The following is a 23,136-nucleotide window of genomic DNA, read 5'->3' as shown; positions in this document are numbered from 1 at the left end:
CAGTCCAGCTAGGCTCAAAACACTGGCCCAAGGAACCTTCTAGGGAACCCCTCAGATGGATCAAAGAGGCCTCTGAGGTCTCCTTGGCATGCTGCTCCCTTCTATCCTCACTCTCCCAGCCACAGCTAAACAGCTATTCCTGCTAAAACCCTTCCATCTGCCTTTCAAAGCAGTATCAAAGCCACACACTCCAGGAAGCCCTCGCCTGGGTCCCCTGAGCCTGGTAAACCCTGGGCAACAGAGAGCACCCCGCCCCAGGCCCCAGGAACAAGGGTCAGATACAATCAAGGAAATCAAATCTTCAATGTATGGAAAAATCAGTGCCAGTGGGGGCCAGGGGTCACCGGACCAAGTGGAAGGTCAGCCAGTATATGATGAGGGGCTGGAAGGCTGCAGCTCCCAGAGTCAGGTAGAGCTGGAGACGCTGCCGGGGAGCTGGGCCCCCATTGTTGTCAGGACCCAGGGCTGCTGTTCGCAAAGAGCGCACCTGGAAGAAAGGAGAGAGCTGAAGCTGGGCCAGGGAGGCTTGTCCCCAGCTCCAACCCCAGGGGGACAGGCAGGAGGCACAGTCCCAAACTCACAATGAAGTACATGAGTGAAGACGAAGTCCAGGCCAGTGCCACATAGTAGCCATCACTGCCAAACAGCAGCCCCGTGAGCACGCTGAGGATCATTCTGCAGGGGGTGGGGTGCAGGTGGGGGTGAGGGGAGAGGAGGAAGAGATGGCTGGAGATCTAAGGAATCAGGGCCTGAGATTGGCCCTACCATCCAGCCTTAGATCTCACCCACCACCACTGAGCCCTTTATCTCCAATCTGTCCCGAGTCCTAGACTCAAAAATGAATCTGGAAGGCCTAGGACTTAGCCCTAGGACCTGGATCTAAGACACCCTCCACTACTCCAGCATGAGGCCCTTGTCTCCTGTGTTCCCAGGGTGACTCTCCAAACATTCCTGACCTGAACAACAGGACATGGCTCCTGAGGAGAATGCTAAAAACAGCTGGTTCCTCTATTAGAGAAAAGCTAGGGCCCAGAGAGGGGCAGAGAGGTGCCCAGGGTCATAATTTAAGGCTACAGCTACACCAGCTAGAAACTCAAGGCAGCAGGCCACTCTCCCAGGCCTGCCTCTGGCCTGACCCATAGCTACTCACCCTACGTATTTGTAGCCACTATAGGCTAGCAGGTGGAAAGTGCTCAGGTCACTGCGCACGGTGGCCAGATAGACACCCAGGAGCAGGGCTAGCACCTCCATCACGATCCATACCAGTGCTGTGCTTGCACACAGGCCCAGCACCTCTGGGGAGAACCTGTGGCCATGTGGGAGAAGGGGGGCAGTATTCAGAAACCAGCCATCCTGTGGTAGGTGTGAGACTGAGGACATGGGGTGAGCATGGGACCTGCCAAAGGTCCCCTAGAGAGGTGAAGGGAGCAGTCAGGATGGGGAGCTGGTAGGAATGGGTGAGGGCATTGGTACTGACCTTTTCTGAATCCCCAGTGCCATCCCTGCCAACAGCACGTAGGTGATGAAGGCCATTGCTGCCAAGAGCCAGAAAAATGCCATCAGCCTGGTTTCCTCAGAATCCCCTGGCTAGGTATTTGGGGCCATTTACACCTTCTCTCCATACTTCCTCCCCTGCATATCCCCGCATGCCAACCTCCATAGTCCTGGAATTCCTTTCTCTGCTCAGCCCTCTTTCCCGGCATAAATGCTACCTGACTCTTCTCTCCGCACCACCAAGCCACTTCTTTCCCTGTCTCTGTGCTAGGAAACTCACCAAACTTTCCTGCTCTGGCTCAAACCGTATCACGGGCCAAGGCTATTGCTAATCCTAGACCAAACGGCAGGGGCCAACCTGATCTCCCACAACACTATAGTACTAAAATACAGGCTTGAAGACAACCCAGGCTCTCCCCAAAATCTGGCCCATGGGGATGACTTCACCTCAGCCAGTCTGGCCACTGGTGCTGGCCTTAGCTCTGGCCCACCCACCAACACAGAGGGCGCAGGTTTACCTCTGCTGTTTACACAAAAGCTCAGAGCCTGTGGGATCTGGGCTTTCACAGCAAGTGTAGCTCCTCAGCCCTGTTCTCTGCCTCTCCTTGAAGGACCAAACTGATGTGCCCACCAGAGAGCACAGGGTCTGAAGTCAGGAAACTAGCTCTCCCACCTATAAACTATATGGCTTCAAAGATACTCAAATCTCTCTGAGCCTTGGCTTCAAATGGGGATGGCAATTCCTGCTTTATGAGGTGGCTCTGAGTGGAAACAGAGGAAGGAAGACAAGAAGAACCTGTGGCCCTCCCGGAGCTACTGGGCTGACTGGCTGCCCTGGCAACCCCTCTGAGGGCTGGCAGAGCACACTTACCCCTCCTCCAGCGTGTCCACCATGGGCTGCGCCTCAGGACAAGCCCCAGGACAGAGGAATCAGATGCACAGTCTGCCAGCCACTGTCCAACATGGGCAGCCTGACCTCGTGCCACATAGGTGGGCAGTTATGGGAACCCAGAAGGGAGTGATCACTTCCTCAGAGAAGGGACTTGGGGGACAAGTAATAACTATGATAATGACTATTATTTACGGTGTGCTTCCTGCCGAAAGCAGGTCACCTCACATCACCTCACTGAATTTCCACAAAATTCTTTGTGGTGGAGACTGTTGCTATTCCTGGTTTACTTAAGAGTAAAAGTAGCCAGCCTGAGGTCCCATTACCAGAAGCTGCAGGACCAGGTCTAAAGCCAGGGCTCCAGTTAAGAGGCAAGAAGATCTCAAAAGGGAATACCATGAGGGCACTGAGGGCACCCAGGAAGTTCCTTACTGGTCCCCTTGCTCTGTCAACCTGGTGTCTAGCAACCGCCACACACGGAAAGCACCAAGAGCAGACGCTGAATAAATGCATGAGCCCCTCTCTTCTCATTGGTGCCTTAAGGCACAAGTCGCCCCACATCCCCCAGCCCAAGTCGAAGAAAGACTCACTGGGGATATAGAGGTCAGGGGCATTGAGATCTTGCCGCGGTGGCAGAGGCACATCACGACTGTACTGCACTTCCCAGTTCTGGTGGTGGCAGCAGCAGCCAGGTCAGAAGAAAAAGATAAGAAAAGAAAGAAGGCGGTTGAGGTCTGGGGGCCAAACTCTGGGACAGGACAAGGAAAGCACAGGGCCCTGCCAGCTCACCTGGTGTGTGTAGGGGAAGACCAGGAGCCCCAGCTTCTTGGCCACATAGGCTGTGTCCACAGCAAAAAAATACTTGAGTTTGTTCACAGACACAAAACGGTGCAGCTGGGAGAGGAGAGAGGAGGCTGTGGGTAAGCTGTACCCCAAACCTCAGGGTGCTCCTCTGTATGCTCCTTCCCTGAGGGCTGCTGTTGAGAATTAGGTGGGATCCCACGATGCCCCATCCCTGGACAGAAATCTTGCCACCCTTGCCCTGGGGATGGGCCACACCTCCTTGTGCACCATGTCCTTCCCATGGGATGCGATGGAGCTGCCATAGGCCATAGCCACATTGGCCATTGGGTCCCCAAGCAAGTGGTTGACATTGAAGGCCACGTCGGCTCCTGGGGCTGGGTATCCTCCTGGCTGGCTGGAGTAAGCACTGCTTGTGTCATCGAAGAGGGGAGGGGGATCTGGAGCTGCCCGGGCCCTGTGCTTGGAGCCTGTGGGTTTGTAGGTACTAGAGTAGGTGACAGGAATATCAAACATGAGCCCAAACCACCACCCCATTCCCCGGGTTGGGCCAGCCCTGTATGGGTCCTGGGGTCACGAAACAATCAGTTAGTGAAACCTGGCCTGGATGACGGGTAGGTAACCCAGAAAGAACTTTGATGAAGGATCTTTTTCCAGAGGTGCCAAATGTAGGCAAAGAAAGAGCTGAAGCAGCGCCTGGAAGTGGTTGCCCACCTGGGGGTTTCTGGGGTCCTTCTCCAGGGAAGTGATCCCTCAACAGCCTTGGGAGAGTGAGTAGAAGTTTGCTAGGTGGAGAAGATAACTGGGAGGGCATCCCGCATTAACAAGGGTGGAAAAGGCGACAGCCGGGTACCCAAAGGCCCTGGGCGGTGGTGAGGGCCCCTACCAGGGTCACGACAAGTTTAGAAAGTTCTGGAGGCAGACCCCGTTCGTGCCCGAGTATGGCATGGGAATCCCAGCTGTGCTGTCACCGCCTGATCTCAGGATTGGGCCGAGAGGGCGAAGTCCGGGACGCGTTGCGGACTCGCGCAGGGCGGAAACCCGAAAGACACCCGCCGCGCTGGGGAAGGGCCACGGCTGCCCCTCTCCCTCAGGGTGAGCGGGCCGCGCCGCCGACCCTCCTCCGGCCGATCCGGCCGCGTCCCGCCCGCCCCGCTCCCCACGCACCGTGGGCTCCATAGCCCGAGTGATAAGCCATGGCCGCGATGCTGGCGCTCCCAAAGGGCCCGCTGCGCCGCCTCGTGGGTACGAATACTAATAAGGCAGCCGCTCCGCTTCCTGGGCACCGATCGGGGTTACGGAGCAGCCCGACACGTCCGCCAGCTCTTCGACCGCAGCCGCCATGTCCTCAGCGTTGTCCTCCGTCGCCTACCATTGGCTCCCCGGCGGCGCTAGGTCGCCTCTCCCCTCTCTCAATTGGCTGTTGGCGCGGCCTCGCGGAATTGGATTCGGCAGTAGGCAACTTCCGGAGGGGCATGGGCGGAGCAACCCTAGGCGCTCTCGGATTGGGTGGTGTGTATGCTAATTAGTGGCCGGAGCAGCCAATACCCAATAAGCCAAAGGATTAAGGTGGGGGGTGGGGTTGAGAATTAGTTCCGCGCCTGCGCAGTGGGGCACTTGACGCTCGCCCTGCCACGACTGCATCAGGTGGAGACCTGGCAGAGGCGGGAGTCTGGGAAAGAAGTTTAGCTCCGGGGACGTAACCCGGGAGGGAATGGGTCCGTGGTGCCCTGCCAAGTCCCGCCCGTCTCCTGCCCCACCCTCTCAATGCTAGCTTTCTTCTCCCATCATCCATCCTCCCCCCGCCCCTCCTCTAGTCGTGGCACGGAGCCCGGTCAGCCAGTGAGGTGTTAGCAGGAGGCCGGGAGGGGCAGTGACGGCGCGGCCCAGCGAGCCCCGGAAGCTGCCTCCTCCTCCCCGCCTCCCGTCCCTCCTTCCCGCGCGGGTGCTGTCCGTCGTCCGGTGCTGAAATGCCCTACAGCCACTGCCGCTATCCTGCAGATTCTGGCGCCCAGCTGCTGGGAGGGTCTGGGCTCTTGAGACAGAAAGACAGAGACACACACACACAGTACACACAAATACATTACACATATCGAAAACTCCAGAAGATCTGAAATCCCAGAGATTGGGTAGTATAGGATCCTGCACCATGCCTGACCCATCATCTCTCCCGTGGTCCAGCTGATGTGAGGGTGGAGGTATGCTGATCCACCTCCTGAAGGTGCATTCGAAACTCCTGAGTCATTCCTGGCCCTACGGTCATCTTAAAGTGAGACACCTCAGCCCCCAGGCCTCACTCCTGAGGTCGAGGGTTCCTTTCTCTCCGCCTAGTTTGTGACCACTCTCACCCTCCTCAGAGATAGTCTTCAGGGGCTTCCCTTCTCACACAACTTCAGCCACCACTTTCTGGAGAGCAAGATCGGGTCCTCTGCAACCTGCCTCTAGCTACCCAGTGTCCAGTTATGCTAGGTGACTTTCCTACTTTCTGAACACAGCCCACGTGGTCTGATCGCAGTGCCTTTGCTCAGAAGTCCCCTCCACCCAGGATGCCCTTCCCCCTCATATCCATTTGTCCAAAGCCTAGTTATTCTTTTTTTAAAATTTATTTTTATTTATTTACGATAGTCATCACACACACACAGAGAGAGAGAGAGGCAGAGACACATGCAGAGGGAGAAGCAGGCTCCATGCACCGGGAGCCCGACGTGGGATTCGATCCTGGGTCTCCAGGATCGCGCCCTGGGCCAAAGGCAGGCGCCAAACCGCTGCGCCACCCAGGAATCCCCAAAGCCTAGTTATTCTTTAAGCAGTTTAGCTTGTGCTTCTCAGAGAGACAAAGGGAATAGAGGACTGACATGGCTGGGGGTTGAGGTCAGATGCTGGGTTCCAGGATCCCTCTGCATACACCAGTTTGCCCTGGATATAAATTCCATTAGGACAAGGCCTGTATCATTCTCCACTCCTACCCGTGTCTTCACAGTGCCAAATACAATATTTGGGTATAGCAGATACCCAATAAAAATCTGTGTCCAATAAATAAATAATAAATAAATAGATGAAGCCTTGGTTCATTCCTTTACTCCTTCTACCATTTCAATCACCTCAGCTTTAAAAGGGTATGGTTATTGAACTGAATGAATGGTCTTTGAGTTGCCCTTTGGGGAGGAAAAAATAGCAAAGCAACCCAAAACACCTAGTATTGCAGCTCCCTATGTCCCACCAATGAATTGTCTACCTTGCGGGTAGGCCCAGAACTAGGGGCAAGTGTGAAGGTCTGAGGCCCCTAGGGCCAGGGAGCAGCACTGGGGCCACCGGTACCTGGGAGGGCATTATCCCATGAAGGACAGATCCCACTCCCTAGTACCTCATGATAATGCCTGTGCACCTTTCTATTCCCATTTCTCAGGTGAGAAGACTGAGGTTGGGGTGGAGAGTGCAGGCCCAAGGTCATGAAGCCTAGGGCCCTGGGTGCCCTGGCCCCCAACCTGCCAGCTCTTAAGTGGAGCCCAGGACCTCTGTCCAGGGAATGAGGTGCATCACACCTTTCTGGGTTATAACTGCTTCCTCCCCTACAAGCAAGGCTTCCAGGGTGGGATCTGGGTGGGCTTAGCCCTGGGCCTGCTCCTCAGAGACACGTCGCCGGGGAATTTCCCACCTTTGAGATCCCCCTCCACCTTCTCACAGCCGGGGAAATAGGCCCCAAGAGCAAGGACTCGGCCAAGGTCGCAAGCGCAAGCGCGGCAGGAGGCGAACCCAAGCTTGGGTCGGCCAGCCCGGGGTTCTCGGGCGGGGGCAGCGCCCGCTGTACCAGGCGATGCCGGCGGCGCCGCGGGTGCCGCGGGGGCGGGGTCAGCGGAGGGCGGGGCGCCGGGCACCGCGGCCGCCGACGCCGCCGCCACCGCCGCCGCCACCGCCGCCGCCACCGCCGCCGCCACCGCCGCGCTCGGGCTCGAGCTCGGCGCACTCCCTGCGCGGCCGACGAGCCGAGCGGACGCCCTCGGGGCCGCGCCGCAGCCCTCCGCGCTCCCCCTATCATGCCCCGGGCCCGGGCCCGGGCCGCCCCAGCAGCCAGGACACCATGCCCGAGGGCGGCGGAGGCGACAGCGGGGAAGTGCCTGCGTTCATCCCGGACGGCGAACCGCTGCGGGAGGAGGTACCGGCGCCGCGTGTTGGGGGCCGGAGCAGGGGCTGGAGCGGGGCGAGGGGGACCACGGAAGGGGCAAACCCTGGACGGGGCTGAGGTGGGAAGTCTCCAAACCCCAGCTTCCAATGACGTCATTAGGGGAGCCGGCGTCTGGCGTGCCGGGGGGCTCGCGTGGGGGTCGGGGTGGAGGCGCTGGGAAGGCAGGAGGGGGTGACTCCCGCCCCGGGCGCCCCTTCGTCCCCCCTCGCCCTCCTGTGACGTCAGCGCCTGGCCCCCGCGCGCCCTCATTCCGCAGCGCAGCCCCTCGGCCCCAAGGCCCCGGGGTCGAGCCCCCGCCCCCCCCCCCCCCCCCCCCCCCCCCCGGCCCAGCGGCTCACGAGGTGCCCGGGCGGCGTCTGCAATGCAGCAGCAGTAGCCAGGGCTTGAGGGAGGCGGCGGAGGGAGGAGGGGAAAGAGGAGAGGAGGCGGCCTCTGGTACCCCTTCTCCCTTCCCCCGCGGTGAGGCCCGGGGCGGTGGGGGCGGCCTTCCTGCTGGCTGGGACCCCCAGAGTGGCCTCTGCTCAACCCCGGCCAAGAAGAGGATCTGCGGGAATGTGGGGCCCTGTGTGGAGTGCAGGGGTGATAGGTGGTGAGAGGGTCTGTGGATGTGCTTGGATGGATGTAGTGCACTTGTGGGTGTGTGAATGCTAGTCCATGCTCCCGGCATCTGGGGTGAGCCAAAGTCAGGTGGTGGTCTGGTGGGTCCTTGGCTTGGGTGATGTGGTCATGCGTGAACATGTTCTGCTGTGGGAGGGTCTCTCCCCTAGAGTCTAGTGTGTGCGTGTCAGGTTGCAGTAGGGGTGGGGTTAGGGGATGTGCACTGTGGTCAGGTGAGGGTCTGATGTGTACCTGGGCTTCAGGGAATGTGTAACCCACGTATGCCTGTGTGTGTCCTGTGGTGGGTGGGTCTGTGTGGGGTGTGTGTGCGGGGTGGTGAAAGTATGCACTTGTGCACCGTGTTATGGTTATGAGGGATTGTGCCCTGGGCATTGGTGACCGTCTGGTGTCTGGGATGGGCAGGCAGCCTGCACATCTGTGTGAGGTGGGCCTGTGATAAACGTGGTGGAGGATGTGGGTGTGTGGCCCGCCCTGCAGGTCAGTGGTGATGAGTACCTGTGGTGGGTGATGGAGTGGAGGGGGGGCGGTGGGCTGCCCTGGGCTGGGCTGGGGGCATTTCTTCTCCTCTTGGGTCTCTCGAGAGACTGCCCAGCAGCTGTGCTCTACCCCCTCCCTCACAGCACAGATGGGCAGTGGAGGACGACACTCCATCTGCTCCCCCCAGACTCACACCTCCCCCGTTCCCAGCTCTTCCTCTTTCTCACTTACTTAAAAGCTTCTCCCAAGTCTCTAAGTGAAGCCAAGGGACCAGAGGGAGTCTCAGGATAACAGTAATAATATTTATTCCTGGGGCCAGACTCTGTGCTGCAATGGCCACACGTAAGGTCTTCTTGAATCCTCACAAAAGCCCCAGTCTCCAGATGAGGAGACTGAGGTCCAGAGGGCATGAGGGACCTGGCCAAGTCATACAGTAAGTGGTGGAGCCAGCAGTGAATCCCAGGCAGTGGGGTTCCAAAGCCCATGCTCTTCACCCTTAGGACCCCTGCCACCCTGGCCTCCTGTACCAACAGGTCCAGGAACTAAGGCCTGCAGAGGACAGGAATGTGGCCAAGACCACACAGAAAGTGAGGGGGAGAACTGGAACCAGAGTTCAGTTTTCCCAATGGCCAGTCAGGAGGTCCTTCCTTCTCTTGGCGGAGATGTGTCTGCTTTTCCCTGGGTGCCCTTGACTGAGGGATGATGGGGCACAGTAGAGGACAGCTTGGGGGCAGACTGGCCCCAGTTTGAATCATGTAGCTCTACTGTGAGGGCTGGAGGGGTGAGGTCTGGAGCAAGATGCTCTGTCCCTTCGGGCCTCAGTTTCCTCCTCTGTAGAGTGGAAAGCAGAGCCCCAGCTCCTTCATGGGGCCTAAGCAGAGGGGCAGGAGCAGCCAATGGCCCATCCTGATGCCCACCTCTCCTCTCTCTGCCCACCCCGCAGCAGCGGCCCCTGAAACAGTCCCTGGGAAGCTCTCTGTGCCGAGAGTCGCACTGGAAGTGCCTGCTCCTCACACTGCTCATCCATGCCTGCGGCGCCGTGGTGGCCTGGTGTCGCCTGGCCACGGTGCCACGGCTGGTCCTGGGGCCTGAGGCAGCCCTGGCCCGCGGGGCTGGGGGCCCCCCGCCCACCTACCCCGCCAGCCCTTGCTCAGATGGCTACCTGTACATCCCGCTGGCCTTTGTCTCCCTTCTCTACCTCCTCTACCTGGCTGAGTGCTGGCACTGCCACGTGCGCTCGTGCCAGGCGCCGCGCACCGACGCCAACACCGTGCTTGCCCTGATCCACCGGCTGCAGCAGGCGCCGCCCTGTGTCTGGTGGAAGGCCACCAGCTACCACTACGTGCGGCGCACCCGCCAGATCACCCGCTACCGCAACGGCGATGCCTACACCACCACGCAGGTCTACCACGAGAGGGCTGACAGTCGCACGGCTCGCGGCGAGTTTGACTACTCGGCCCACGGCGTTCGCGATGTCTCCAAGGAGCTTGTGGGCCTGGCTGACCACGCGGCCACGAGGCTGCGCTTCACCAAGTGCTTCAGCTTCGGCAGCGCCGAGGCCGAGGCCTCGTACCTCACCCAGCGGGCCCGCTTCTTCAGCGCCAACGAGGGCCTGGACGACTACCTGGAGGCCCGCGAGGGCATGCACCTGAAGGACGTGGACTTCCGCGAGTCGCTCATGGTCTTCGCGGACCCGCGCAGCCCGCCCTGGTATGCCCGCGCCTGGGTCTTCTGGCTCGTGTCGGCGGCCACGCTGTCCTGGCCGCTGCGCGTCGTGGCAGCCTATGGCACAGCCCACGTGCACTACCAGGTGGAGAAGCTTTTCGGGGCCGGCTCGCCCCCCCCTGGGGCGGTGCCCAGCGGGCCCCCGCTGTCCCGGGTGGCCACGGTGGACTTCACCGAGCTGGAGTGGCACATCTGCTCCAACCGGCAGCTGGTACCCAGCTACTCGGAGGCCGTGGTCATGGGTGCCGGCTCCGGTGCCTACCTCCGTGGCTGCCAGCGCTGCCGTCGCTCCCTCAGCAGCAATTCGCTGCCCCCTGCCCGGCCCGGTGGGCCCCGCCTGCCTTTCAGCCGCAGCCGCCTGTCTCTGGGAGCTGGGGGCCGGGCCACACCAGGGGTCTTCCGGAGCCTGAGCGGGGGGCCACTGGGGCGCCGCGGAGAGGACACAGAGCCCCTGGAAAGCCCACCGTGCTACGAGGACGCCCTATACTTCCCGGTGCTCATTGTCCATGGTGACAGCGGCTGCCAGGGGGACGGGCAGGGTACACTCTGAGACCGGGGGGCCCCCAGGTGGCCTCCTCCCCACCACCCCGCCGTGGGCTTTGATGCCTGAGCGGCTGTTGTCCGAGATAGGAGGGAAAACAGACCAGCACACGAGGGGTGGGGGAGGGGGAGAGTCCTTAATCAGACTGAAGCGCAGCAACCCAGGGTGATTTGGGGGGTGAATGGACACCACTGAAGTTGAGTCTGTGAACATCCCAGCATGGCTCCCCACCACCACCGTGTTCCACCCCCTGCGATGGCTGGTGATCTAGCCTAGAGCCCTGTCAGGTTGGGCAGGGGGGATGTTTCCAGAAAGCCTGGGTTGGGGAAGGAGTCCTGGGGACAGCTATTACATGCAGCAGAGGGCTGCTTACCTGCTCTTCCCTGCATGGCTGAGGCCACATTGGGAGCCCTCGAGCAACCCAGAAGCACAAATTGGTGGTTTGGGGCTATGCCCAGTTGGGCTGGCTTCCAAGAAATTGAAGAGCTGGCTGTGACAACACCACAGCCTGGCCCCACTACAGCCCCAAGTCCCCATCCTCCTCCCCTGACAACCCCTCCCTGCCTACCCTCTGGTCTCTGCTCAGGGCCAGTCCCTGATCAGACTGTGGCACAGCCCCTGTACTGGGAGCCTGGTTCTTGGAGCACAGCCTTGTCCCCCTTGGCCCCCTGTTTTTCCCTGGTGTACCCTCCCCTCACATCCAGCTCCCCTATGACCTGGCGTTCCTTCTTAGGACCCTGCCTTGATCCCACATCTTCTGGTCTCTGCTCCTGTCCCCCCAAAGTCCACATCCGCCTCTATCAGCCACGCACACTCTCCCCACGAGGCTTTGTCCTCTCATTGCTCCCCCAGACTTCTCTGCTCTTCACCTTCCTGATGACCCACGGGGCCCAGGGCCACAGGGCATCCGAGGGACCTCGGCCTTGGCCACAGCCTCTTGGACGATGCACCTGCTCTGCCATGGAGGCCCCTGCTTCTCCCATCAGTGGGGCCAGGCCCATGGGACACTGTTCCTCCTCCAGGGAGGAGAGAGTAGTCCCCTCCCTTCCAACTGGGGTTTCTACCACCTCTTGGGGGCCAGTGGGTGAGGGAGGAGGCAGAGAAGACACAGATAAAATAAAAGATATTAAATGGAAGGTCTCACGTGCATTCCTAAGTGGTGGGTCTAAGGCCATTACAAGTGCAATGGGCCACCCTGGGTTAGCGTTTCGATGCTCAGTTCTGGAAGAGGGGGCCAGGTTGGGCTCCAGCGTTCCCAGGAACAGGGTAAGCTGAGAGGGAACCTCTCTGCCCAGCCTAGGGCCTGAGACTCAGGTTTAAGTTGCTCTGAGCAGCTCACCCCAACTGACTGGCATCTGGTTCACTTCTAAGGCATTGTCCAAGTGGTCCATCTTCCAGCCCAGTGGGGGTTTTCGTTCTACCGCTGGACATACTGAGGTCTAAGGGCCTGGTGACTGGTCCCCAGAGTGGAAGAAATGAGCTATGGTCTGTGGCATAAGTTCAGTTCCCTCAATGGCCACTGGTGTTCGGGGGAGTGGGCGCTGAGCATGTCGGAGGACACAGGTGGGAAATAGCCAGCCCTGAATCAGCACATGGGATCCGAAGATCAAGAACGAGGGCAAATGAAGGGCCTCACTCACTCCTGGAGGTGGCATCTTCCCATGGATGGCCGTGCAGGGAGTTCACGGTGCCAGGGCACCGGGCTAGAGGGCAGATGTGGGTGGAAGGCAGCCTGTGGGCCACTCCTCCAGCCCCAGCGTGGAGCTGCACCCACCTGCATGAAGGCACCCTTTTCTAATCTGTGCAAAGACAGCAGAAGGACTGGTGGTGGCCCTGGAAGGGTGCTGAGAATGGGTGGGATTCACCCGGGGCAGAGACAGGGCAGGGTGTTCGGGGCTGTGGGATCTGCCTGCACAAATGCCTGGGTGCAGAACATGAAGCAAGGTGTGAGAAGGAGATGGAAGCCAAGAGCCATGAAACAGTTGGCTGAAGTCTTCACCACCAAACCCCAGAATTTGTCTGTAAGCTGGGGCAAACAGGAACCACAGGCATGGTTGATCAGGTAAGTGACAAGGTCAGAGCCACTTGTTAGAATTTTAGGCCAAGTCCAGCTGCCTACTGGCCACGTGGGGAAAGTGGTGTTAAGAGACCAAAGCTTTCCTTGGGCATCACTGCCTCACTTCTTTGGGAGTGAAGTCAGTTCTTTGTTCAGAAGCAACTTGGAAAATAAACTCTGGTACCCAAGCATTTAAGGAAGCTGCATGGACAGTGTGTGCGTGTGTGTGTGTGTGTGTGTGTGTGTGTGTGTGTGTTTGTGGCGGGAGTGGGGGGCTGGTTATTGGCTCCAGCTCCAGCTCCTGCCAGTGGAAAAGATTTCCTTCTTCCATTTTCCTGCTCTAGCACCACAGTCACCAACTACCTGCTAGCCATGATCCACTATCCTCTCCTCCTCAACAACAGAACCCCAGTTTTACTTCAGATGGCCATGAGCCCAGTGAAAAAGTAACATTTCTAGCCTCCCTTGCATATAAGTGACTGTGTGACTTAATTTTAGGATATGAGATATAAGCAGGTGTTGGAACATTTTTAAGAAATGTTCTTTGAAACAGAAATATCGGTGAAGGCTAGTTCTATCCTCTTGTTTCATCCTGCATTCAGCCCAGAATGCAGATGTGATGGTTGGAACTCCAGCAGCAATGCTGGGTCAGGAGGTGACCTTGAGAATTGTACTCATGCTGAGGAAAGCAGAACAACAAAATAGAAGACTGCGCTTCTGATGACACCATAGGAGTTTCCATATCATTCTTGGGTTGCCTACTTCTAGATTCTCAATAAGAAGGAGAAATAAACTTCTAGTTTATTTAAGCTACTGTTTTTTTTTCTTCTTGTTTCTATTACTGGCAACCTATGCTAATTATCTACTATGACATAACAAATTACCCCAAAACTTAGTGGCTTAAAAACATCAATAATCATTATTATCTTCTCTCCTGGTTTCTGTGGGTCAAGAATTCTGACAGAGCAAACAGGGATGGTTTATCTCTGCTCTGGGACATCTAGGGCCTCTGCTGGAAGATTCTAAAGCCAGGGGCAGAATCATCTAAAGGCTCATTAATTCATTACTGCCCATTAGGGCAGTAGGTGCTGGGCCTAACTAGGTCTATTGACTGGGACATCCAAAGAGGGCCTCTCCATGTGGCTTGGGTTCCCTCATAACATGATGGCAGGTTCCAAGGACAAGTCTATCAAGAGGGTGAGAGCTCTATTGCCCCTTATGAGCTAGTCTTAGAATTCACAAATACCACTTCTACCCCTTTCTATTGGTCAAGGTTATTAAGAAGATCCACCCAGTTTCTAGGGGAGGAAATATAAGACCCCACCTCTCAATGGAAGCTTGTCAACATCACATTGTAAGATTGGCATGCAGGATAGGAAATATCCAGGGCGCCTGGGTGACTCCGTGATTGAGCGTCATGCCTCAGGGCGTGATCCCAGAGTCCCAGGATCGAGTCCTACATTGGGCTCCCTGCATGGAGACTGCTTCTCCCTCTGCCTGTGTCTCTCCCTCTGTGTGTGTGTCTCTCATGAATAAATAAATAAATAAAATCTTATATTAAAAAAAGGATAGGTGATATTCTAGTGACCATCTTCAATCAGCCACTGAGCCAAATGCCATACCTACTGTACAGAGTGGTCTGCAAAATGAACACCAATCTTTTCATGATGCTGGTTTGAGGGAAGAAAGTGTGATATGACAGATTTGGGCTAACTGGGGGCAGAATGATCTCAGGGTATGTATTAGGACCTTCTGACCCTTGATAGCTTAAATATGGCCATGAATTCTTCACAGCTTCCCTCTCAAGAGGTAGAACCTATTTCCCCACTCTTTAAATCTGGGCTGGCTTTGTGACTTGCTTTGACCAATAGAATGTGGTGGAAGTGATGTTTGCACCTGGAGAGACTGAACCTTGAGAGGCCTTGCAACTTCTACCTTATGGTGTCTTGGAGCCCTGAGACCACCATACTGTGAAGACATCCAGCCTTGCCTCCTGATAGATAACAGGTGGTGTATAGGAGAATAAGGTCCCCAGTCAAGAGCCAGCATCAGCTTCTGGATATGGAAGCAGGGCCATCTTCGATACAGCGGACCAAATCAAATAGCAGATGACCATAGCCACAGGGATGACCCCAGGTGGAACTAGCAGGAGAATCACCAAACTTCTCCTAGCTCAAATTGCTGACCTACAGATTGGTGAGAAATAAGAAATCCTCGTTGTTTTATGACACTGTTTCGAGGTGATTTGTCAGGTATGATGGATAGTTGATACAAGGCCCTGGACCCATTTCTACTTCATAATGGACAACCAGGTAGAGAAGAAGACCAGAAAGCCCAATGTCTTCTGGACAGCTCCCATCTCCTGGTCTCCCAGTGTCTCTTGTTCATGTGTTCAGTCTCTGTTAGAGCCAACATCAAGCCAGGAGGATTCTTAAAAGGAGAGTAATGTCTGTGGAAGGGGACAGAGCCTTGTTCCAAAATCCCAGAGGCCTCTGCCTTTACTCTCTGAAGCCTGACACAGCATGGCCAAAGCAGAGCACCTGATTTCCAGCCTGCACTCCAACTCCGCTCCTCTATGTGTTTTCCGTCTCACTAAGTAGTGCCATCATTCACCCAGTTGCTTAAGCCAGACACTTGTATGGCAATCCCCTCCTTCTCCTTCTTCTTTGTAACTTTTTATCGTGTAAAATTTCAGACACGACTAAAGTAAAGAGACTGGTGCCAGTCGGCCCTTTGTACTCAGTGCCCAGCTCTACAGCCATCACCCACCATGACCACTCACGTCATCCACATACCCACACTTCTCCTGCTCCAAATGGGTTATCTTGAAGAAGATCTACAAGCTGTAGCATTTCATACACAAATACCTCCCTCACCCCTCACGTGAGATCTACACTCAGGTTCCAACTGCAACAGCTCTCTAAGAAGCCCCCAGGTCCTTTCCATCCCAAGCCACCCCCTTGCTACAGGCGCCCAGGGCTCCTCCTCCAATGACTACCGCAGACTCCAACAAGCCTCCCTTTTCCGCTCATCCCCTTCAGCTCATAGAGCATCATCTTCAAATGTTAATCAAATCACATGTCCACCTCATCCAGGATACACTGATGCCTCCTACTAAGCATCAAATATAACCCAGGCTCCTGCCCCAGCCCTCAGATCCCTGTGGGCTCTGGCAGATGTCCCCAGGCTCACCTGGGGCCTGATCCCCTTTCCTTACAAAGCCCCAACCACAGTGGCCTTGTGCCTGATCCTAGACCAAGCCAAGCTCCTTTCTGCTTCGAGGTCTTGGCGTCCAGTGTTCAACCTCCTGGAGCTCTTTTCCTTCCCCCTAGCTCTTCCCATGCTCTCCACAACACTCAGGGCTCGCCTTGTGTCTTGATTGTCTACATCCATCCCCCACCAACCCCACTGTTACCCTTTACCTCAGCTCCTTCTGAGTTGCAATAATTTCTATTTAAGTGTGTACAAGTTTATTATTTGTTTCTTCTGTTAGAACTAAAGCTATGGGAGGCAAATGGTCATAGATGCAGATCTTTGAGTTGGACAAAGCCCCAACTCTGCCGCTGTGACCTGAGTGGCCCAGGGCAAGTCACTTACCCTCTCTCTGTCTCAGTCTTCTCAGCTCAAATGGGGGATAATAATACAATCTACTGACTTCAGCCTGGACATCTGTTTTGAACTCTGGATTTGGGCATCCAGGGGCCTTCCTTGAGCAGTCCACTCAGGTGACCTTGCAAACTCTAGAGATGCAAGCCTGACTGTATCATTCATCTTTCCCGAGCCAACCAGGAGATCGATTCTCCTATGTCTGTCCCTGTCTCAGTGAATGGCACCATCTGGGAGCCAAAACCCCTCAGCTGTCACTCCTCACCTTCATAGTCAGCCTGTCGCTGGGTCCTGTTCATATCTTGTCTGGCAACCACCTCCTGTTTTGGCCTCTCCTCCCATCTGAACTCTGCCTCTGCCTAGGCTCACGTCCCCAATCCCCGCTGCCAGGGCAGCGCCCTCAGTTGTCCTCCACGTGAATTCTTGCTCTCGTAGGTGGCTGCTTTTGTATCCCTGATCCCTTGTGGAGTCTCTGATGCATAAAAGGGTGGGTCTTAGTAGATATTGGATAAAAGAGTGAATGACTTATTATTGTAGTGGGCAGGGGGTTCTAGCAGCATCCACTTGACACTTCCCTCTGTAATATCGCTTGTTCCCATGGGGGTGTGGGGCTTTGTGTGTGTCCAATGTGTCCCCAGTTACACACACAGGAACCAGGAAAACAACCCGAGGTGAGTATTCTGTGAGCTTATCCAGCAATGGAGCAGCTACTAAGGCAGAAAATAAAAATCTGTTTTTTTGTATTATTATTTGCTTATTATTGAGAGAAACGACCACTTAAAAATTGTCTGTCACTTTCAACCTAGCTGGGGGTGAGGAGTCTATAATCCGTAGCGTTCCCCTCCCGCTGCAACCAACAGAATTGGAGGCACAGGACGCAAGGGATGCTCCTTCCTCTAATGTGAATTTTTGGCAATCTCAAAGATGCTGAGAACGGCAGTGGCCTGGTTGAGCTGCTCCAAAGCCCCTGCTCCAGGCCCCCCAAATCCCCCAGCTTCTGCTCAGTTCCAGGTCTGACTACCAGCCCATGTTAGTGCTGTAGCTCCTAAGACCCTCCCTCCTTTTTTATTTTGCTTGTCATCAAAGATCCTTGATGGAGTGAGGATAGGAGGGAGAGCATTCGAGAACTCCTCTTCTTTGGGGGTTTAAAGTGTTTAAATTGGGGGTGCCTGGGTGGCTCAGTAGTTGAACGTCTGCCTTTGGCTCAGGTCATGATCCCGGGATCCTGGGATAGAGTCCCACATTGGGCTCCCCACAGGGAGCCTGCTTCTCTTTTTGCCTCTGTCTCTGCCTCTCTCCGTGTGTCTTTCATGAATAAATAAATAAAATCTTAAAAAAAAAAAAAAAGTAAAGTGTTTAAATTGCCCTCAGATGGCTGGAGAAAGATCTGAATTAAGATCAGATAGCAGGAAAGAACTTCAAAGGCCTGCAAGAGAGGGGTGGCCACAGCGGCAAGGGGTGGGTGGTCTAGAAGGTTCCTGAATGAAGGCCAAAGCTGGAAATGTCTCCTGACGCAGCCCCCCACTCCAGTGGCTGTGACAGCAATGGCAGTGCAATGTCCCCCTCTGGCCACACAGCCACATGACCAGGAATAACTGCTGTGGGATCATCCGCAGCAAAGGCACCTCCCAGTGGAGGCCCTCCCAGCTGTCTGGACTGCAGTGTAAAGTGGCAGTTTTGCTCACTCATAAACAAGGCACAAAGCAGATTTTTCTCTTCTGTTCTACTCACCGGATGCTCCACTGCAGGACCTGCTCCCCGTGGCTGGTGGGATCTCACATCAACCTAGAACTATTTTCCCGGTCCCTAAGAGTGATAAACAGAATGATGGCCCCAAATGGGTCCACTCTCTAGTCCCCGGCACCTGTCAACAAGTTACCTTACCTGGAAAAGGGGACTTTGCAAATGTGATCAGAGTTAAGGATCTTGAAGTGGAGAGATTACTCTCACATACCCGGGGGGAGCACCATTTCAAACAGCCCTTCGAGGACTTCTTTGATCAGCCTCTTTTCAGTGGCCACAGAGAGTGGGCCCTGGAGAAGCAGCAGTCTTCGGATTGCGCAGCTAATGGGTGGGGCAGAATGACTTTACCATTCCTTTCTCCCAAAGGCTTGTAATCGGCCCTCTGTCTAGTCTGAAGGAAGCATGAGCCAATGGTAGGTCCAAGTTGGAGTGAACCCTCTGGAAAAAGTTGCCACCAGATACATGTGTTACAGCAAAGAAACCCACCTTCCCCTAAGCACCCCCCAAGACAATCCATGTGTCAAGACCTGAATAGTTACTTCCTGCTGCCTGGTAGTGCACTCTCAAATTCCAGTTTTGCGTGTTCTTCGCTGGCTTCCACCATCCATCCTGGTTGTGACATCGTCTCCCCAATCTGACTTTGCAGGGGACCCACAGGCCCATTTTGGTTTCCATTTCCACCCTATCATCAGCCACCACGGGGCAAACCTGGCGGTGGAGGAGAGAAAGCTGGGAGGGGAAGCGATATAGGCATCCCCAAACCTGAACCTTCCTCCCAACTCTCCAAATGTCCTCCATCAGGATCCAGCTAACAAGATCCCTCCTCCGAATTAGGGCCTGCCACTGCAGCAAACTCTCAGGAAGCCACAAAATATTATAAAACTTTGAAACGCAGAAATATAAGACATCTGTCAGACAACTGGCAAACTGCTAGCTGGAGGCAGTTCACAGTTTCAACATTGAATTGCACTACGTTCCTTTTGATGATATAATATCTTCGTGAATCTGGGTTTTTGGCAGCTGCCACGATCAAAAGCAAGTACTATTGGGAAAGTCAATGTGTAATAGGAAATGAGAGTGGCAATGTCCAATTTGATTCCAAGTTGTGAGTAGTTGTGCAGTGCCCAACAGGCACACATATCCCACTTGCAGGTGACTCTCATTATTTAAGAATCAAAATATTCTTATATCTTTCAGGGTAGGTATATTATTCTTTCACTTGACAACTGAGGTATTAAAATACAAGTACGGGGCAGCCTGGGTGGCTCAGCGATTTAGTGCCGCCTTCAGCCCAGGTCGTGATCCTGGAGACCCGGGATTGAGTCCCACGTCGGGCTCCCTGCATGGAGCCTGCTTCTCCCTCTGCCTGTGTCTCTGCCCCTCTGTGTGTGTGTGTGTGTGTCTCACGAATAAATAAATAAATCTTTAAAAAATTCTAATAAACTTATAATCATTTAAAAAAAATAAAATAAAGGGATCCCTGGGTGGCGCTGCGGTTTAGCGCCTGCCTTTGGCCCAGGGCGCGATCCTGGAGACCCGGGATCGAATCCCACATCGGGCTCCCGGTGCATGGAGCCTGCTTCTCCCTCTGCCTGTGTCTCTGCCTCTCTCTCTCTCTGTGTGACTATCATAAATAAATAAAAATTTAAAAAAAAATAAAATAAAATAAAAAATAAAAATAAATAAAAATAAAAATAAAAAAAATAAAATAAAATACAAGTACCTCTAGGGGTGCCCGCGTGGCTCAGTTGGTTAAGCATCGGACTCTTGATTTTGGCTCAATCTCAGTCCTGATCTCAGGGTCATGAGTGGGAGTTCTTGTTGGGATCCATATTAAGCTCCTCCTCCTACTTCCTCCCTCCCTCTCTCTCTCCCTCTCTCTCAAATAAATTAAATCTTTTAAAAAATACAAGTACTTCTCATATTTATTAAACGGAACTGTTAGGCATGATTTTGGCCCAGGGGCCCCATGAGAAACCCACTGAGGTACACAGGATATGGAGGATACCACGAACCAAGGGAGTCTGAAAACCTCTGCCACAGGGATTTGGTGGGTTTGGGACTTCAGTTTTTGTCCATTGGGCTCCCCCACCATCAGTTTCTGGACTCTGTCCTTAGGGCTCTCTGGTGCCCGCTAAAGCAGACAGCAGGTTTGTGCAGCCACCCTGAAATACCTCACTGGCTTCCAGCAGGAACCCTTGACTTTCCTCACAAGTCCCTTTTCTTCTCTCTGACAGATTATGGTGACTATGGTAGGTATTATAGCATGCTCATTTTTCATACAAGGAGACAAATGTAGAGCACTTAGAGGGCCTGCCTAAGGTTCCCCAGCCCTCAAGCTGTGAAGCTGGAATCAGAGCACGGCTGTGTAGCTCAGTGTCTGCTCTAAGCCACTCCTAGTTGTCTCCCAGGGAGAAATCCCTGAACTAGAGAAAACCATGCTAAAGCATGGCCACTACCAGATGCCTTAAAACTGCACCTCAACCGGACCCCTTGTCTGGATCCCACAAGGTCACAGGTAAATCCTCATTTACCAGCATCATCTGCCAAAATTACAACGGACTCTCTCTGGGTGAGGAAGACTTCACACAGTCCCCACCCCCACCCCCTGCCTGGAAAGCAAAGCATTATCAGCCTGGGAGTGTACATCTCGCAGCCTCCTCGCTAAAAGTTCCCTCTACCCAGTGGGGCTTTTTCTATAGACCTACATCGCGGGAAATGCCTTCTAGAGTATATGTGCAGTTTCCTTTATTCACAGAACTATGTGTTAGATCTGTGGGAAAGACCTCCAGGACATCTATCTGCTAAAACTGTGTGAAAGACCGAACAGTCAAATATTTTATCTTATTTTAAAAAATATTTACTTATTTGAGAGAGAGAGAGAGAGAGAGAGAGAGAGAGAATGCGTGCACGAGTAGGGGGAGGGGCAGAGGGAGAGAATCTTCAAGCAGACTCCAAGAGGAGCTCAGAGCTGGCACAGGCAGGAAAGGGGGGGTGGGGGGTGTTCCCTGTGGGGCTCAATGTCATGTCTCATGAGGCTATGATCCTGAGCTGGAATTAAGAGCCCAGCTTTTCACTGACAGCCATCCAGGCGCCCTGCAGTCAAATATTTTAAATCTTAGGTATTGGCGTATCCTAACAATCTGTACAATTTTAGGGTGTGGTCGTTCAGGGGTGAATGTGATTTGAATTTATCCATGTTTAGAGGGTGTCTGAAATTGAGAACCAGAAAGATCCATCGACTCTGACCCTAAATGTGGCTCTAAAGCAATTACAGGGGGGAGTTTCTGACGTATGTCCATATTCAAGTGGCGATCAAAGAAGCCCACCATTGGCAGCCCGGGTGGCTCAGCGGTTTAGTGCCACCTTCCGCCCAGGGTGTGATCCTGGAGACCCCGGACTCCCTGCATGGAGCCTACTTCTCCCTCTGCCTGTGTCTCTGCCTCTCTCTGTGTCTCTCATGAATGAATAAATAAAATCTTTTAAAAAAAAGAAAAAAAGAAAGAAGCCCACCATGACGAATTGTGGACTGACAGTGACAACTGTGGATTCAACAAAAGTTCTTTTTAAAAGGGCTATTTTGGGGGGAAATCCCTGTGTGGCTCAGTGGTTTAACACCTGTCTTCGGCCCAGGGTATGATCCTGAGTCTTGGGATCGAGTCCCACATCAGGCTCCCTGCATGGAGCCTGCTTCTCCCTTACCTGTCTTTGCCTCTCTCTCTGTGTGTCTTTCATGAATAAATAAATAAATAAATAATTTTAAATGGCTATTTTGAAAAAATAAATAAAAGGGCTATTTTGAATATTATGATTCTGACTTTGGGGGAACTAAGTGGAAGGAGTCAGGTAAAATTCCTTAAAAAAAAAGTATATTGACTTAAAAAAAAAGCAAGTTCCCAGGGAGGTGGGCATTTTCTAATCAGAGACATGGCTATCATTATGGACTGGCTCTGTCATAGAGGTGAAGATCACAGAATCTATCTGGGTTCAAACCTCCACTCCCTAACTTGGTCAAATAGGGTGGATGGCTTGACACAAGGCACCTGGGCAAGTGACTTCAGCTTCCTTATCTGCAAATCATGATAAGAGGGGCACTCACTGCGTGGGGGTTTTTATGGACCTCAAGTGGGTAAAGACATGTAAAGCCCTTAGGATAAGATGAGGCGTACAATCATTCACTAGTATTTTCATTATGATTTGGCACCAAACCCTACTCCCATTCATAGTGGCCGGGGCACCAGAACAGGAATCCCATCTGGAAAGCATCTTATTCCTTGGGCTTTGAGCTGCTTGGGAGGTGACTCCACTAAATGCCTAATGCAGGAAGTGAAAGGTGGCCAGATGGGTGCTGGTACCTACTGAAACTCAGTAGGTGTTGTTTCTGCCCCTCTTCAACCTTAGCCCCAGTCTGTACCAATAATGTTTGAAAAACATTACACTGAGCCCCTGGCGCTGAACTCCAGAGTGTCCTGGACTCCTGGAGCCCCAGACTAGTGTGGGAGCGAGCAGGTGAACATTTTCAAATGCAGTGATGAGCACTGATACAGAGATCTGCCCTGAGATCAATCCTGCTCCCAAAACTGCGACTCTCAGCTTCTGCCTGAGGATCTCTGAGCCCAAACCCAGTCCCTCCTGCCAAATGCACACCTCTAAGGAAGGTGTCCAGACTTTGGAGCACAAGTTGGGAAAGTAGGACCCAGCCCTAACAATTCAGGTGACAGCCTGTGCTTCTGCCTCTGGGAAACAGTCTTCATGGGTAAGATACAGCAAAAGTCCCACCAGCCCCTGTAAAGACTGGCAGGGCCTGCTTCAGCTCACAGAGGACGCCTGGGGTCTTCCAAATAGGACAGAGGACACATGCCAGGGATCTGCTGTCTTTCCGTGGGGGGCAAATATTTGCCTAGGTGGCCGATATCGGAATAACACAAACATTTAATAAAATTTTAAAAACACTTTATTTATTCATGAGAGGCACAGACATAGGTAGAGAAAGAAGCGGGCTC

At 54.2% G+C, this 23,136-nt stretch overlaps 2 protein-coding genes and 1 non-coding gene across 4 annotated transcripts; 2 read left to right on the top strand and 1 right to left on the bottom strand.

Moving 5' to 3' along the window:
* Positions 1-284: 284 nt before the first annotated feature.
* Positions 285-4,657, bottom strand: YIF1A (Yip1 interacting factor homolog A, membrane trafficking protein). 2 transcript variants are annotated; one of them, XM_025446125.3, is made up of 8 exons: positions 4,352-4,657; positions 3,443-3,654; positions 3,173-3,277; positions 2,974-3,052; positions 1,478-1,535; positions 1,151-1,306; positions 582-675; positions 285-487 (listed from the first exon to the last, which is right to left on the bottom strand). In XM_025446125.3, the coding sequence occupies exons 1-8, from the start codon at positions 4,380-4,382 to the stop codon at positions 341-343; spliced, it is 882 nt and encodes a 293-aa protein (XP_025301910.1). In that variant the 5' UTR covers positions 4,383-4,657; the 3' UTR covers positions 285-340. The 2 variants fall into 2 exon arrangements, with proteins under 2 accessions (XP_025301910.1, XP_025301909.1); XM_025446124.3 differs by having other exon boundaries at positions 285-511; positions 4,352-4,609.
* A 2,453-nt stretch (positions 4,658-7,110) lies between these two features.
* TMEM151A (transmembrane protein 151A) lies at positions 7,111-11,864 on the top strand. The gene is made up of 2 exons (XM_025446281.3): positions 7,111-7,337; positions 9,406-11,864. Exons 1-2 carry the CDS (start codon positions 7,263-7,265, stop codon positions 10,735-10,737), a joined length of 1,407 nt encoding a protein of 468 aa, XP_025302066.1. The 5' UTR covers positions 7,111-7,262; the 3' UTR covers positions 10,738-11,864.
* An 8,934-nt stretch (positions 11,865-20,798) lies between these two features.
* Positions 20,799-20,932, top strand: LOC112659565 (small nucleolar RNA SNORA18). The gene has a single exon (XR_003136394.1). It is a non-coding gene; the product is annotated as a small nucleolar RNA SNORA18 (small nucleolar RNA).
* Positions 20,933-23,136: the final 2,204 nt, after the last annotated feature.

This window comes from Canis lupus, chromosome 18, assembly GCF_003254725.2.
Source record: "Canis lupus dingo isolate Sandy chromosome 18, ASM325472v2, whole genome shotgun sequence".
NCBI lineage: Eukaryota > Metazoa > Chordata > Mammalia > Carnivora > Canidae > Canis > Canis lupus.
Note: the sequence above shows the minus strand (reverse complement) of the source record. Positions and strands in the feature narration are given on the sequence as shown.